Genomic DNA, 18,612 nt, shown 5'->3' on the forward strand with positions numbered 1-18,612 from the left:
GCAAATGACAAATTGCTCTTTTAATCACCTCCCCAGAACTTTGTATGTAATTGCTCAGAGCATTCTCTAACAACTCAGCTGTGCCTATTTGAAATAGTTAAAACTATTTTAAATTGCTTCCTGCCTCTAATAACAGAGGATAAAAAGATGATAGTTTAATGCATTGTTCCAATAAAACCCATCTGATTTATTCTGAATGTTAAATATTAGTGACATAAACTAATGAAAATATGGAAGTAGAAGTTCTAGGAGAAATACTCTAATGTTAATAGTGGTAGCAGCAATTAGTGGCAAACTTCTGTTAGTCTTCTACTCATTTAGGAGAAGGTACTCGGTAAAAGCCTGTGAAAAGCAATTACTTTTGTACTCCTGTTAACAATGCAATGATCAGCTCCAAATGTGAGCTGGGATTGCAGACATCTCCCTGCCATCATTTCCTAATCAATTATCCTGTTTCTAAAGGAGAAATAAAATATTTTAGTAGATAAGATAATGAAGAGTGAGAGAAAACACCAAAAGTAACAACTGAGGGATAAAGACCATCTCAGAAGCACAGAAGTTTCTTTTTCGTCCTCCCTAAGGCATTTCTGAGCTACCTGGGATCAGCTAAGGGGAAAATCTCGACCTGATTTTCTTTGTTTTCAGATGATTTAGTAATTTCTAATCTTTCTCTATCTCCCCCATCTTCCAACAAACATCCCACCAAGGAGCTGCACTCAAGCCCAATGAAACATGGAGTTAGAGAAGAGCTCCAGCCCATCTAGTTTGCCCTTTACCAAACAAATCCTGCATCTTTTGCAGCAAGATTCTTATGCGAGTTGTAGACTTTCATGCTAGCTTAAAAGCACTCTGTGTAAGGTAGCTGTAGAAATTGCACAAATACATCAATAAGGATATATCAATTTCAGCCTGTTTTACTGAAGCCTGGAACACAGGTTTACCAAGGTGCATTAGAACACTACTTAGATAAAGTGTAGAATACGGAGAGGGTGCCTCTTTCTAGCATTGGTTTGTTACTGGTTCTGAGAATAAAACACTGTCAGAGAGAAATCATTCTAAGCTCCAGCTGTGAGCATGCATTATTGTCTCTTGTATGGGCAAATATAAGTGTCTCTCAGGTGCAATTTGATTTCAAACTGTCAGCTGAAATTTGTACTGCTGCTGCTGATGACACCAGTAGGAATATTGCAAAATATATATTTTTAAATAAAAACACCATTTCTCTATGGCAGATTGCGAACAGCTCGAGAATGCCACGGAACCATTTTTTAGGCCATTGTTTTTACAATATTCAGCTTAGTATTCTCTTTAGAATGCACTTTTGAGCAAAAATTTCATCATGTGTCTACTGCAAACATGATTGATTGCTCATGCTCAGACAAGTGCCATGCACAATCTGCAACAAAAGCAAAAAGCAAATGTGCAAAAATGGGACATTTGCAACTTCTACAAACACACTGATGAGCAGGAGGAAAGAAACCAGGTTCTGGAGTTCTATCAGCTTGACTCTACCTTGTTTTAAAGGCATGAAATGTTTCCAAAGCCAATAAAATTAACTCAACCCTTGGTTCCTTGGAAAAAATCACTCACTGATATTTAAAATTCATGGAAAATATTAAAAAAAAAAAAAAAAAAAAAAAAGTAAAGCATCCAAATATTTCTGGTGTTTGAGATACTTCCCATGCTGTGTTATTCAGGAAGCACAATCTTGCTGGACATGAAGGTCTCCAAATGTCAGTACAGAGACATGAGCGAAAATCTGCAAGTCTAAATACTAATTTGCAATAGACATGACATTATTCAGAGAATGATTTGTCATACCAAGCAGCGAGCAATAAATTGGGATCCATTTTTCAGTGATCTAATATTGTTCCAAACCAGTATGTCATGGCTTTGAAATAATAAGGTATGAGCTAGATTGATCACTATCATTCAAATATGGTCTCATTTGTCAATTAAATCTGCATTTGTCAGGGCATGATATTAGATGGAGGACCTCTCTACTTCATTGTTTATTTAGAAGTAGCCCTGACATACTGAATTAAACAGTAACACATATCACACAGCATTAATCATGTATACAAAACCAGTGGAATTTCCTCCTAGAGCTGTAAGCTCTGTTGGCTTCACAACATACCTGCCATTTACTGTAGTTCTTATGGGTTATGCTCATATCCCTCATAATATCCACCAACATAAAATTAATGCTTTCACAGTCAAGCCTGAAGTTCTTGGAAAGTATAAATAACCATCAAGGAAATCTTCATCTCCACAATTAAGACTCATTTTTTTTCTCTATGTATAAAGCAGCAGCCCTAAAATCATAATGTCGTCTGTGTTCAGGCCTATGCCTCACTGTGTTCTTCAAACTACTCAAAACATCTCAAATTAATTATGTTGTCTGAAACAAAAAAAACTGTTGCCAAATTACTAACACTGACCGTACTAATCAAATAGAAGTCATATTAATACCAGTCACGATACTGGAAGACAAAACTACATGATAATCAAGGCACACACACAGCAGCAATAGGAGGGAATACCCTGAAGGAACTTCCAGATTTGTTTTACTTGGGGCTCTGTCAGCTCTCAGTTGCTGGTTTTGGAACAAAATCAGTAGCAAAGTCGTTTTTAGATCTCCATATGCCTGGTCTTTTCATGTCTTGGCAGAACGTAAAAAAACAACATTGCATGATATTTTTTTCAAACCTGCTGCATGTTAACTCACAACATTTAATATCTGACATTGAGATGTTTGCTATACCAGGACCTCCTTTAAGTTATCAAAGACATTTCAGTAGCACAGTATAAAGTCTGAACAGCTACAGAATGCTCAGAGGTATGAGCTGTAACAATTCAGTGAGTATATACATCCAGAGCAATTAGATAAAGCAGTTTTAGATGCCATGTTGGGATGATGACTTGGTGATTTGCAAAATACAGTCACATTTCTGCAGAACAATGGCCAATGAGCATCTTAACCATCAAAAATCAGTGCTCAAATACAACTTCCAGTAAGAGGAAAAAAAAGAATGAGTGAAATACCCTTCTATACTTTTACTCAGAAATCTGAACCCAATAATAATCATTAAGTTACACATATACCTCCATTCAGGTAAAGCTCTAACAACAACAAAAAGCCCCAAACAAAGGCAGGAGATATCTCTACAAGTTGGTCACTCACTGTGTCACCCTTTCAGTGGTACATGATGGCTAAAACAGGAAACGCTAAAAAGGGAGAATGCAGCAAAACTCTTGAGAAAAAACTGAAGTAGTCAGTGATGCATTTTAAGTTTAACCACCAGAATATAAAGGCACTTGGTGCATCCTCAGCAGAAGTACCAAATATCCTCTACCTCCCCCTAAACACTAACAGCTAGGAGACACAAAGCTAAAATCCAAGCTCAACACATAATCCTGAAATGCGAAGTTAAACAGACTTTCACTGCTGGTTTAAGTGGCAAATGTCCATACCCTCATGAAACTGCAAACTCTGAAGGGACAAAAGTACTATTAACTGCATAAGTCAATTGCTCCTCATTGAAAGAGGATATTCATATTAGTCACATTGACATCCATAGTTGAGGCAAGCCATAAAATACGCCAAATAGTACAAGGGAAGTAATGTCTTTTTCCCATACTACTAACTGCTGTTTCTTCTGCTGCAAACATTGGTTTGTGCTGCAGACACAATTCTGTGTACAGAGGAATAACCACAATTTAATCAAGTCTCTTCTTTAAAGTTTTTTTTTACAGAGAAGTTAAGAAGTGCAAATCTCCATCATGTTTGCAAGATCTTAAATTGTGAGAGATAGCAAATATATAATAACATTATTTGGGGCATTAATGGCAAAGAGAGAACAAGGCTTTTGAGAAAGTTTTCAGAACTATCATTGTATAGGATTTCTACATTTCATTTTGATCGCTCAGTGCAACCAACACAGAACCAAACAAAAATCAGACCACAGATCTACAAAGAACCCCATAGAGCTGCGGTCAGCTGTTTCTAAACCATCCCAGATGGATAATTAATTCATTCTTTAAAACAAATAAAAGAAATAAGAACAAAAGGAAACACCACCAGCAACCACCCATGAAGAGTTACTGGCTATTCAGTTTAACACCAGCTCCTCGGTGAATCAGTGAATCACTGTCACTGCTCCATAATCTGCACCAATATGGCCCCAGCATCTAACCCAGATTACTGTATTTTCCTACCAAAGTGAATGTAAACATTTCTTCTTGATAGAGGGAACAACTCGTTAATTTCTCTTTGCAGAAATTTTATATATATTTAAAAACACTGCTTGGCTTTCACGCCATATTTTGTTGTTGTTGTTGTTTGAGCCATTCCTAACAAGCTACCACTTAATAGATCAATGTTATCCAAGACTGACTAATTTGTATCATGCCAGATTCTACAGTCACTAAATGCCTGACATCACCATGCAGTATGTTCAGTCCAGTAGAAAAAGATGAGGAAGGATTTCTTCCTGTTTCACACCTTCTGAAAACTTTAACAGTTAATGCTTCAATTCCCACACACAAATCTGAGGATTCTAAATAATTCTCATTCCAATTCTTGATTCCATTTGATAATTCATGGGGCCCTCGGTGTTCTCTCTTTTTGCATGAATAACACAATTACTGTGGAGTGTCAATCATTCCCACATCTGCTGATGGTGAGAGAACCCTCACCTCCTTCATGTGAGCCACAGCCCTAAGCCAGCACGAGCATGTTTTGTGTCACCTCCTGTTTAATACCTCCAACATTCACTGTGCTGAACTGCAGTCAGTCTGGTGAGCAACTCTCTGTGTGTACACGCTTAGGATGCAAGTATGGGAACAGCCACAGTAACTTAGACTTTGAACTACATATAGAAGCAAAATTTAATCACCCTAATTCTTACAGATAGCCATGGGAATTACCCATTTTCTCAGCAGCTAAAAGACAAAGCTGTTGTAAGGCTATAAAGATGATTTAAGAGTACATATCAATTTGGAGAGAGAAAAATTCTGCAAGCTCAGACAGTTGTAAAATGTCACTTTATGGCTCTGTCTGCTTTGACTCTGTCAAATTTAAGAGGCCACAACACCTATGTTATCGTATTCACAATGTTTAACTTATATTACTTCATCCCTGCAATTAAGTCTAATATTTAACATCACCGACCTTCAATAACGAGACTAGTTATCAATAAAAGAAAACAAAACCTCCCTCAAGAAACAGTTATTTCCAAATATTATTTAAAACTCAACAGCAATTACCCAGGACAGAAGATAACAGATGATAAAACGCACTCGCAACTTCTGGCCCACAAAGAATCCGTTATACAGTTTTCCCCTCAAGACAGCAGTGTTTTAATTATATCTGCAACACAGCATTAAACTACAAAACGCTTCAGTTTCAGGAATACATGCACACAGTAGAATAATTACAGAGAACAATCTGGACTTTGCGACTGCCTGGATACAGAAAAAGCTGGATTCACTGAGGCTCAGCACCTGTGAAGTCGGACAGAATTTAACTCTAGAAGATACTCAGCAATTGTCAGAGATACCATAAAAACTGGAGAAGTTAAGTGCACAGAAATCACTAAGGACTAAAAAGGCATCCCAAGATAGGACAGCCTTCTCCTGGGCACAGCCATTTCCTCCTGCACTCATTTCCTTTGGCTTTGTTTTTTCTCATTGTAGAGAGATGAAGTTTCACTGCTGCTCCCTGATGGAGCTCCCTGCCACCCTCCTGCTGTGACCATGGGACATCCCACCTTCACCTGGAAGCTCCCAGTGCTCCTTACCTCCTGCACGGGGCGGCGTCCCACAGAGCAGCACCACTCCCTGCCCTTCTCGCACAGACACTGTGCTTCTCATCTTCGTCCGTGAGCTCTCGGGGTCTGCTTTAGAAAGAAAGGGGAGATGTTAGGAGATGGGACAGTCCTACTGTACAGGAGGTTCAAGCTCTGTAACTCCTGCTATCAGGTCACTCAGGACACAACGTGGTTCTGTGATCTGCTGGACCGACTGCAGAAGCTGCTGTTCAACACAAGAGAGGATGACAGAACTAGGACTAAAGTGAAATAATTTACAAGAACTTAATTAAACACATCCTATGGATAAGTTTGTTCTTATGCTAGGCTTATATCACCATAACTCTGCTAACTGGAAAGGAATCATATGCATAACTTAAAAATAGGACTTTAAGCCACTGTTCCTTCTGAAATGAAGGCTCTGATGAAAATAGCATCAAGATCCTCTGAGCTCCTCTAGCCAGCTGTAAATTAATGTTAATATCACAGCAATGCAAAAAGCAGATATGTCTTTTTGAGGGTAAAAAACCCTCCACCCGCTCCCTATGGGCAGAGCCCCTCACAGCACTGCCCAGTTACTGCCCTGTAGCACAGGTAGGGCAGGCACTTTGCTATCTGCATACTGACCCAGCACTCTGCCTGGTTTTGGTCTTCTGTGATCATTTTAAGCTGTGTAGAGTGAAACCAAATGCTGCAGGCAATATATAAATGCAAAATTATAGAGCAGCAATATTTATAACTTTAAATTAACATTCACTCTAACCGATGACTCAAGATCTAACAGAGCACAGCTCCACCATAACCTTGAATAAAGCTACATACAGCCATCAATACAAATTGGCACTGAAGTTCTACCTGGAGAAAGGATTTCCATGAGTCATATCACAGTAAATCCACACATGACAAAATTCAGACACTAATAAGTCAGCTAGTAAGCAAAGGGAAAAAAAGCTTTTTTTCTCTAACTTTTTAAGGGATATTAATACACAGAGATGCTCAAAAAGGTAGAGAAGTCTTTAAGATAAGGCTGCCTGTAACCAAGCATAATACAGGGCTGACCAACAGTAGTTGTTTCCCAAAACATATTTTTTTAATATTGAAAGGCAACAGCTGCTGCAGTCTGAACACTGAACAAGAGTGATTAGAATTTCAATGCTTCATTTAAAAAAAAAAAATACATTTGCTGCCACAATAAGATATTGTTCTGTTATTCTTTGTTACTGCACATAGAAGGATTCTTAAAAGGGTTGCTTTCAGCTCTCCAATTGAATTTCTCTGTAAGTACATCTCAAGGACCTATGTCCTCACTCACATAATGAGTTCAGATCTTCTGGCTAGACGTGTTTTGGAGTTCATAAGCAACCACAACTAAACTGATTGCACTGGGAGATCAAAACAGTCTGCCTCCAGATTTGTTCCGGGTCTTTTACACATCATTCTCTCCCCTCTACCAATATAAATATCCAATATAAATCCATCAGCCCTCCCTAGCGCTTCCACCAAGTCACTAAGAGGGGAACTAAGAGCTAACAGCACCCCACAGCCCTCACCCCAGCTGGGCACACAAGGAGCTGAAGAAAGTGGGTTGTAGAACACCAGCCAGAATGAAATTAATATGCAGAGATTCCCAACATCACCTTCACCTGCACCTTCAAGACTTTTCCCTGCTTGGATTTATAGACCATTTATTCTGATGGCTTACATCTTAAGAGAAAAAGGCATTCTATTCTATATTAGGATGAAAATAATGTTGCAATTTTGGATGCAAAAATTTACAACACAAATATATATTATGTATAAAATGGATTTAAATGGAATTTCACCTTCCTTACACCTTAATTACTGTGAGCTGTAAATCTTATATGAGAGCTGCTCTAGAAGTAATACCTCTTATGTTACGATGTTGGCCCACAACATCACAAGCAGATACTGGTGGGATGGCAGTAGAGGTTGAACCTTCCCACCAATCTTCTGTTATGCTTTACTGCCTTGTAACAAATGGCAGCAGAGGGGCTATCTGACAAAATGGCATCTGACATGGAAGTGTCAGCAACCACCGGCATTAACTTAAACTTTCTGATGCTTAGAGAGACCAAACAGTGGATGTTAGCACAGCAAAGGTTGGACTGTGTGGGCAACATTTTCCTAGAAACACTGCCATTGTAACAGCTGTAAAACAGTGGGCCATGTTCACTGGTGCAGATTTTTAGAAGCATGGCATGCAGGCAGGTTCACTGTGCAAAAAATGCACAACTAATGGTGGTGATTGTGGTGAAAAAGTGTGTTTTGTAGCTGAGGCTTTGCTCTATTGAATAGCAGCAAACACAGAGAGCACAATAATGCTATTTCCATGGGAATAAGTAGGAGACATTACTTCTGGAGCAACCTACTTACATTATTTCTCCAGTTACAATGAGATAGTTTAGCACTGCTTTCTGAGCACATATGCTCATTCCTTACAACCACACTGGCTTAAAAACGAAGCTGTCTGTGCTGTCCAACACAGTGCATGGGAAGGGTGGGATGGGGTTGGTTGGGACTCAGGCAGGCACACCGTGCTGTGCTGCGTCATGCAGAGACCCACTGCAGCTCTACAGTCTGAGTTGGTGCCATTCAGTGCGGCTGAGGTTATTCATCACTGATTACAGTGAAGGCTGCTGTCACCAAGGAATAATTTTTGGGGGAAAACATGAAGGAAAGCAGAATCAATCATAAAACAAAGAATATGAGCCACGCTACAATGAAAGAGTCATTTCTCATTAATTAGCAGGAAGCTTTCCGTCGTACCTTCCAGAGCGGCTGAAGCACCAGACTAATCACACAGCTGCACAAGTATCATCACTCAATTCCTTCAGATATTTTTATCATCTCTATGCATTGGCTGGTGGCACTTCAGAAATAATCATAAATTACCATGCAAAATAACAATAATATCCTCTATGAGTATTATGCAACTGAGTCCAAACTTCTGACCTTGGGAAGAATTCCCTGCATATATACAAGTCACTTCTCAGCATGCTCCAGCTCAGAGCCGAACAGAACCACCCACCCTGTCGCACTTTAACTGTTGCTATTTATTACGCATGGATCATCTTACTCATCACTGGATGTTTTAGGTTTTTATCTACTATCAAACTGAAGTGCTGAAATTGTTTTAATTAGTTTCCCTTGCCCACACCTTTTTACTTCTTACTTGCATTTTTTATGATTTATCATGCTCCATTTTTACCTTTTTTTCATCTGAAAAGCCATTGCTCCTGTAGGAAACAAGTAGCTTTATTACTTAACTTGCCCAAAGTCTCCAACCTTAACACTGAAAATATTTTGGTTAAAATGTTAAAAAAAAACAACAAAAAAACAAAATAAAACAAAAAAAAACTGACTACATCAGAAAACAAAATATAGAGCTACAGACCAATCTAGAACAGTGTAAATTGATAATTAACTGTTTTTATTGCCTTTTTATAGTTTGACAAATCAAGTTTAAAATTAGCAACAGAGACCTTCTGGAGTCCTGTAACAGCATCTCTTCCCCTCACAGGATGATACGTAACTTTGCCTCAGTGCTTTAGCATCATGTGTAGGATGTTCCATCAGCTGAAATGCATTTGTCATTGCAATAAAAGATAGCAGGAAAATGTAATTCAAGTTTATTGTAAAGTCTTTTGTTCTCCTTTTTGGTCAGAATAATCTAATGTGTTCTTGTTCATTCAAACACTGCAGATATGAAACCTTGATATCCCTTCTACTCCAGCTGGGTTTTTAAGCCTCAAGAACAATGCTAAGAAAGATTTCAGAAGCATGGAGCAAAAGTAACATGAGCATCATTCACACTGCTCTGGAATAACCATTTATATATTTGGAACGAAAGTCATAGTTCATTAACACCTCTGATAATTAAGAAACATGTATTTGTGAATTAGCAGCAGAGCTTTCAGCACCCGAAGAACTCTGCAGAAGATAACACTTATCTTGTGTTCACCTGATACCAACAGGTAAGAAAGAAATGAAATTGATAGCTCTGCCCAGAGCCTGCCTGCATTCATTGCTGCTACAGCAGGTATCCTGCAAGATGTTCCTGGTTTGTGCAATCACGTGTAATCAAGGAAGGCAATGGATGATGCAAGATCAGATCAAACATCCACAGTTTGAGAAGATGTAACACCATGTAATGCAAAATGCACAGAATTTCTGATGACTAAAGCTGCTTCAGACAGACCCACTGCCAGCTTGCAGCAGCATGGAGTTACACAATATTGTGCAACGTAACCCACAACTGCACCACATATCTGTCCATAGGGCCTGAGATTAAGATTAGCAGAGGTTTCCAGAGGTTATACCAAATTCTTTCTCAGTAATGCACGGGACAATGCCATGCCCTGGAGAGAAGCAGGATTTAGCATGTTTCCAAGTCCACTTGCACCCAAATATCTGATTACATTTCCTTCAATTGATACTTACTGTCACAGCAGATTTATTAGCAGTTCTACCGTGTTTCTAAAGCTCTAGAAGGGTTAATGCTCTATAAAGGTAAGTGTCCTTTTGACAGACAAAAAAATATTTATTCCATTACTTCATTAGACTCATTATTCTTCAATGCAGCAGAACTTGTTAAATATACTTCATGTATAATTTTGTACTGGTATGATGTTCAAGTGCCTCAAGTGAGCCTGCCAACCAAATCATAACTGTTTTCTTCAATACGCAGTTCTACAGAGGGGACTTTGTTCAGTGCCAGCACATAATGAACTACTAATGCACAACAAGGTCGCCTTGGTACAAGTCACATTACTTAAGAAGAAATGAAATAACAGTCCCTCAGCTCTTAAGAATAACAGCCCAAGCATGCTGTAATAGCTACATTGCTAATGACAACTTCTGGACAAAATAAGACAAATTTGTTCCTTTTGGGGTAAGCTTTTTACCACTAGCCACACTACTTACATGCACAAGCAAATGTTCTTCCCCACTATTCAATAACCCAAATTTGGCAATATTGAGGCATTTTTATGACCATGTTTTTTATACTTCTCGAGACAAACACTGGAAACAATGTATACAAGGAATAATTTTCCTAACAATACCTCCATCAGCTTAACAGAAGAGCTGGGAGACACGGCCAGCTAGCACTAACAGTGCCTGCAGACCCACTGGGAACAGGCTCAGTAGAGCTGCACATGGAAAAAGTGAGTTGTTCTGCTGATTTCACAGGGCTTCGGATCAATCCTGTAAAAATAACTTTTGTTCACATCCCTCCTCCCCACATTACCTCTATAACCATCAATTATTGTTGGAGGTGGAAAGGAGAGAGAAGAAAAATGTTAACAGAGCAAAACTGAACATTACTCAAAGCAAGCAAAGAAACTGGGTGATTTGTCACTGGAGAAGAAATTTGCTGGCTACCAGAGAACTATCTCCATGGTTTCATTTTTGTCATGCTGCTATTACAGGGAAATCATATAATTTCACAGCAGCCTCTATGAAATCTCTTAATGCTGTGGCACACTGCTGAACTTTCATTTTATAGTAGAAGGTTTATCTGTAGGAAGGCAACTGCACAATGGGTTATATAAACACACTGGAATATTCTCTAGACCTCATTTTAGTACAAGGCTGTGTACTTCCATACCACAGGAGCAGCAACAGAACCAGAGCACTGCTCTCCTGGGCTCAGAGCTAGCTCTGACACAGGGCAGCAACTTGAGCCCTGCCTCCCCACAGACGCCTTGGTCATTTTCATTTTCTAAAGGCTCCGGGACTGGGCAGAGGGGCAGGTCACTGTCTCCCATCCTCCAGGCATCTTTTATACACAAACTGATACTACTAAAACCTCGATTTCCCAGCCTGAAACATCCCTCACAACGTTCACATTTCTGTAGTCTCAATTAGCAAATCTTGTTCAAATCAGCATCTCATATCAATAGAAATATTGCTAATTAAATGAAATCCTTCAGGTGCGTGTGGCAGAGGACCTGCAAGTTGTTCCCGATGCATGAAATCAGTGCCTGGCCATCAAGTCACACAGGGATGGACAGGATGCAAGTGCTCCTTGCTGCAACTGCAACAACTCAGAGCAGTAAACTGACACAGCACCTGCACTGCTCAGCACTACTGAGCCATCTGGCATGCAGCAAAACATGCAACAGGAAACAGATTACACTGATTAAATGGGAATCATGTGAAATCATAAAGTTACATAAACACATATATGAAAAGCTAAAAAGAAATTGGCACAGGTATATCAGAGTGCTGCGAACATGAAACACCAGCGCACAAAAAGGCAGAAGAGACTGCAACACTAAGGGAGAAAAAAAGGGAGAGGCGAGATGAAATACTTTTGTGGGTTGCATGGAGCAGAAGGAAGAGATCAGAGAGAGGAGAGAAAAATAGCAGCAGGCGAACATCAATAGCATAAAAGTTGAGTCAACATCTGATGAACAGATTTTTATTTTTAAAGGCATTTTGCATTGGGAAAAAAAAAAATACACTGAAGAAAACCTGGAAAAATAACACTGTCTGTTTTGAAGGAAAAATGAAGGAAAAACATTCTCAGGTATTTCCAAAAATACACCTTCTCAAAATTCATATTATCTGGGAATTATCCCTTTACTCAAACACAGCACTGAACAAAGCAACTCAAGCAATTTAAGAAATACCTCAGGAGAGAACAATGTTTGCTCAAGCAAATTATCTTACAGCCGACTTTGCACATGAAACAATTTTGTCCCCCTAAAGCTTTCCTAAAAGCAACTCTAAGAATATCCTGACAGTCTCTGAAGCACCTCTATCATTAACTACTCGTGACCACAAAGCAGATTTGGGTTCAGCGTTGAAGAACTGTTGGGCTATTCATCACATTTTAGTTGAAGAACTACAGCTGAGCACTGTTCATACTGTAATAGTTAAACAGATGGATAAATGCACTGCCAGATCTGGGACTCATTACCTGAAGGTTTGTTTGCTTATTTGAGTGGCAGCATTTTGACTTTCCTCTAAATAAATAAAAGACATCTTAGGCCACTTTTTAAGTACCGAGAATATGCTGATACAATGAGATTTATTTGTTTTTGCTACTGACCTCATTCCTTTATCTTTCTGAAGACTGCACCCTTCCTTAGAGAAATGGAGGTATGCTCCAACAAACATTATTGAATACAGCTGGGTGTTCACTCGTATTACCAGAACATGGGTAACCAAATCCATTTCCCTTGCCCCTGTTGGGCTGGAGAACCTGGCAGAAAGCCACCCAGCTTTGATCAGGGCCATGTGGACTGTAACAGATGTAATGATGACAAATAACAGATACAGCAGATGACTAAGTGTGCTATCAACAGATGTCACACCACAGCTGCTGTTTCACACCTAAAAACACACCAACTCGTCAGCATTCAAACGTAAGATTCACAGACCTTCAAAATATTTATAGTTCCCATCCCAAAACACGCATGGTACCTGGCTTAAGACAAATAGTTAGCTCCAACATGACTAATTAAAGCATGTCTCCCAAAGGGAACTGTGGTGCTCCAGTGAAACTGCTCCCCACCTACAGAGCAAACCCTCAACTTTAACAGTCTGCAGACAGTTCTCTGAGGATCAGATTATCAAAGGTAACAGCACTTCAACCTTCAGACAGGTCTTTCTTGCTCTTTTAACATTCCACTGTAGCTCCAGTTATTCCTCTCCCACCAACAGGCTAGCTGTTGAGGCTAGCAGCAAAGCTTCATTTCAGGAAACAAGCTAAATATATATTGAGAGACATTTCTACTGTCCTCAAAGCCTTCCCTGGATTATGTAGGGGGTGAAAATGTGAAAAACAAAAGGCTTTGTGAAGATACAGCAGCAGTGCCCACAGCCCTCCCCTTCACCGACACTCTGCAAACAGCTCGCAGGTGAATAGCTTCCAGGTGGATTTTTTCTACACTGTTTTCCCTGAGACTGGGATTGTTTCTAATAAATGAACCATGAGCCCAAGTTTTATTGAGACAAACGTTCAGGAAAAATAAGATTGTCAACTTGCTTGATTGAATACTGAACTGTGCACACACGTACATGGCCATCCCTGTTGCACTGCCAGCAATGTTATTCAGCCATGTGAAAAAACAAAAAAAAAGGCTTTTTTTAAAAAGAAAAACAACAATCTCACTACCAATTATACAACTGCTTAAACATAGAACTGCTGTGTACTTGCACCAGCTCAAGGCCACGTGCTCGCTCTCCCATAGGAACTGGAACTCAAACCATCCCAGATCCCATACATTCCTGCTATTCCTCACAGCAACTCCTCCCTTGTCTCTTATTCTCCCCAGTGCCTCCCTGTTCAGGCCTTTTTCCCCCCACCAACACCATCTCCTGAAATCTGAACACTCAGCCTCAGCACATTCCCCATTTTTTCTTTAATCTCCTTATACTCAGTCTCAAAAATCATTCCGTCAGTTCTTCACTCTTGGATTACAATCACAGCATTCATTACAATAGAATGCCTTTACCCCTTCCCTGTTCTTCCACAGAGATTTCATTTTTTGCTGCAAGGGTCCAACCATAAAACAAAGCAGCTCTTCCTCTGTATGGCCATGCTAGATTCCACGCAGTGAGCACCACAGAGAAATGCCAACAAACAACAAGCACAGGCACCAATCAAGAACTTGGGTATGCCAAATGGTACATCTTTATGGAAAGAACTAGACAGGGATCTTCCTTTCTCCATGTAAGGCGTGGCGGGAAGGAAATGCTGCAGTATTAAATGCTTGGCTCCTTTTGATGGTCTGGGCTCATTTTGGAGCAGCTCAGCATGGAGGGAATGATTTCTCCCAGCTTCTTGCTATTAGAGCAGCCTTTTCTTATCTAGAAAGCCCTCTTTTCCTCAAGTACTACTGAGTGTATTTAATTAGCTTTTGAGAGTCTGAATGCTCATAGGAAGATGTCAAATTATTCTGCACCTACGGTGTGCTGCAGCAGACTGAATGCATGGCAGCTCTTGCTGAGCAGCAACTTGGTGTTCCGAGTGGGCCATGCAAGGAAGCCTGAGGAGCATCCTCACAGCTGCTTTAACACACATGGCGATGCTGACTTACACATGCTGCAACAGCTCCACGTATCTCAGCTGAAATGTTGTCACTGTAAGCAGCATCCTTACACTTGTACCCTCCCTATCAACAGACTCACAGCAGTCAATAAAAGAACTCATTTAGAACGGAGCAAATGTGTGCCACAGAAATAAACAAGACAGTACCCAGCAGGAGGAGAAGAGTCTTTGCAGCAGCCACCAGCCATGTGCCACCTGTATGTGAATGCCTTGCAGCGGGTATTCACAGGAGCATCCCATGGAATCACTCCTGGGGTGGGACCAAACACAAAGGCCAACAGCTGGAACCAGGTAAACTAGGACAGGCCAGAAGCAGTATATAACTACCTGCTTGATAACGGTTAAATATTGAGTTAAATTGCACTGCAGTATGCAGGAGATCAACATGGACCATCCAACAATTCCCACTGATCTTAGAAAGACACAATTAACCATTGCACAGATTACTTTCTCAAACCTAAGTGCTGTAAATACTGCCTTTCGTCCCACCAAAGAGCTGCTCCACTCCTACCCACCACACAAACACATGCTAATCAGCCCTAATGGAACTGAAGATCTGCTGACTGTTATTAAGCAAAAATTTCATTTGCTTTGTGACACATATACTTCTGCCTCTCATACACCTTCATAAATCAGAATAGTCTTTTTTGGGATGTGCACCAGGGCGTCAGTTTGGTTACAGAGCCTCATGTTCAGTATTAATCATTGCTCTGATCCAGATATAACATTTAAAATCAAGAAGTTTAATCCTCTTGTGGGTAACAAATTCCACGTTTTGATTTGCAAAAGCACGAACAATGATCCTTAAGCAATTAAAGAAAGAGGTAAATAGGTGATAAAACTGCATTTGGTCCTGCTTAAAATTAACTGCTATCTGATACTTCATTGTCTGGAGAAAGAATAGGAGAACCTTGCAAGCGTGACTTTGAATAAATTAAATTCATTACACAAAGCAATGTTTTGTGATAAGAATTCACTCTAAGTTGATCTACTTTGACACCTTATATATCTACACATCAATGAAATTCAGGGTGTGTGGCAGACAAGTACTGTGGTGTGCTCAAGTGCCTTGCTCTCAATCAAAACCAGCTGCAGCGTGTGGCAGTGCTTTTCCAGCCTGTAATCCTACGTCTTCTAATGGACACTGAGATGTGAGAAGCAATGGATATCAGCCTTGTAATGGAGTCAGTATGTTTGGTCCCACAGTTAAGCTCAGAACTGGAATGAGAAAGTTTTGTTTGGTTTTGAAGTGGTACCCCTTGTAAATACCCTGATAAAACTCAGGTAATTTCCATCCAACATTAACATTTGAATGTGATTTAGCTGGCTTTGCATAAGGAGCTTTTGACTTGTTTACTTCTCTAGTAAACGGTATTAGAAAAAATAATAATGAACTAAAAATACTAATAAAAATAATCTGTTCAACTTCTTGATAAAAAAGATTAAAAAAAAAAAAAGTGCTAAGGAAACAAATGGAGATATCTTAAATGGAAGTGTTAAAGAGCCTTTAACCAACAGGTGAGTTCACCCCTCCACTTTAGTCCGTCCCCCCCAGTCTAATGCAAACAGTTCACTCAGTGCTTTCTTCTTTGTTCTTCTTGCAGCAAGAAAGAGTGAAAAAAGAAAGCACAGCAATCACTTGAGCATGTTAACCTCCTCGGAAAAGGGAGGAATGAGACCAGATCTTCAGAGAATTGCATTCTGTCTGCCTCTGCAGTAATGGCATCACACTTGAATGAAAGCAAAATTATGTGGAAGACTGTTGGTTTACTGAGGGGTCAAAGTGATGACAGCTGTGGCAGGCTGCGGTAAACCTTTAATATGCCATGATGTACCAATGTGCACATCCTTCAGTGGATGAATAGATGTGGCTGAACAAGGGATTACACCTGAGCAAGCAACTGCATAGATAAATATAATCAGCATCAGACTATTTGACAACACAATCAGGGTATGTGAAAAAACGCTGCCCAGAAATACTTACCTGCCGTTCTATGTATGAAAACAAATACAATCCCAGCACTATCAAAGTGAGTTTAATAGATGGAGACACAACCATACGGAGCTGCCCCCCAAAAACGCAGTGGGGCCTCAAATCTTTTTTGCAGGTATCTGAGCAGAATCTCTCAGCAACAGACACACTATCTGCAGATTGATCTCCAGCGTAAGCCAAATTGCTCTGTGTAGGGTGGTATAATCCTCAGAAGTATATTGTTAACTACAACTTAATAAAAAGCCGAGGGCTGAAAAAATACAGTTTCATAAAAAAGAATGAAGAACTCTCACTTTGCAGGGCTGAGAGAGGTAATAAGAGGAAAATAAAACACAGGTACTGCTTTCTCTTCTCATAAGTAAGGAGAATTTGCTTGGCTATAAAATGACACTCCCTATAACTCAGTCTGTGTTCCCTTACCATTCAATAGCATATTCTACTAGAAACATTTATGTAAACATATCTCGATACAAGATAAAGATACAAGCAATGCAACGTAAAAGGAACAGCTCAAGTTTCATCAATTTGGTGTTAATACCCACTATGCTTAGCAAGTAGCTGCACTGACAGCAAATGTCAGGAGGCAAAGTTGGCAGGCTGGCAGCAGATCAGAGCCTGAACATGTACAGTAAGAAAATACAGAGCTATGATATTTACAAGTTATTCTCAACATGGTGTAACCAAAAATGCAGCTTCAGAGCAAGTTGTGGCCTTCAGGGATTACAGCCACAGCCAATTAAACATCTCTGTTATAGCTGTGGAAGATAAGTTTTGATTTGGATCAATTTACTTGACGATCTTCCATGCCTCTTCATTTCTGACACTCATTATATTAAGTCCAATTAAGTGAAATATTTAATATGAAAAGAAGATGTACAGCAATGAAGCTACAGCTTCTTTTTTCAACCTCATTTAGTGCCTTATGATTGAGAGCAGAAGCAACTAACACACAAAGGGTAGGAACCATTTTGTACAAGCTGATGGTATCTCCCTAATTTTAGGCCTTGTTCCCATGATACACAGGAAAAAGAGATTCCCTCCAGCTCAGGACATTCCCAACTGCAGAGCAATTTGCCACTGGTCAAGGACCAACTTGGAATTTCCACCTTTGTTCTAAGGAAGAAATGGAGAGGAGAAAGGGTGTGTGTCAACTGCAGGGTGTGTTTTCAGAGTGCAACATAAACAATTTCAAATCTGAATATTTTCTTCCCCTTCTCAGCCAAAATGGCAGCCATCAGCTCATCCACCAGGATGCCATCCTTCAGCAGCTCACAGTCTCACTTGTCTACCTGTGCTAAAGCTTGAGGTAGGAGCACTGGACACAAACCTGAAGTCCATACATTTATTTATATATCCACTATGCTCTTTTCCTTATTTTCTGTGCCACAAAGTCTCTACCCTCACCATACTCCTCCACAAGTCATTCATGTGCAAGCTTTGTAAGATAAGAGGAGACGAGCAGATTCTCATTTAAAAAAAAAAAAAAAAAAAAAAAAGTTGCTATGGGAATAAAATGACAAAAACTGTTACTAAATCCAACATTAAAAAAAAAGATGACAACTAGAAAGAACTCCAATGGAATTGAAACTGTCACCTCAACTGATAAGGTTATGATCTGTAACAACTGCTTTCTCTCCCTCATTTACTTTCCCCTTTTATGTAGATTGCATTTTCTCTTCAAACACTATTTATAGAACAACAGCGTAATTCAGATCAAGATGCAAAAA

At 39.7% G+C, this 18,612-nt stretch overlaps 1 protein-coding gene across 4 annotated transcripts in view; it reads right to left on the minus strand.

Annotated features, from left to right (window-relative positions):
- Window positions 1-18,612, minus strand: part of LOC107319982 (contactin-3) — a 93,047-nt gene that overhangs the window by 42,756 nt on the left and 31,679 nt on the right. For all 4 annotated transcript variants that reach the window (XM_015875402.2, XM_015875398.2, XM_015875401.2 and 1 more), the window contains exon 3: window positions 5,802-5,900. In XM_015875402.2, the coding sequence (XP_015730888.1) occupies window positions 5,802-5,900 (99 nt within the window). The remainder of the gene's footprint in view (window positions 1-5,801; window positions 5,901-18,612) is intronic.

This window comes from Coturnix japonica, chromosome 12, assembly GCF_001577835.2.
Source record: "Coturnix japonica isolate 7356 chromosome 12, Coturnix japonica 2.1, whole genome shotgun sequence".
Classification (NCBI taxonomy): domain Eukaryota; kingdom Metazoa; phylum Chordata; class Aves; order Galliformes; family Phasianidae; genus Coturnix; species Coturnix japonica.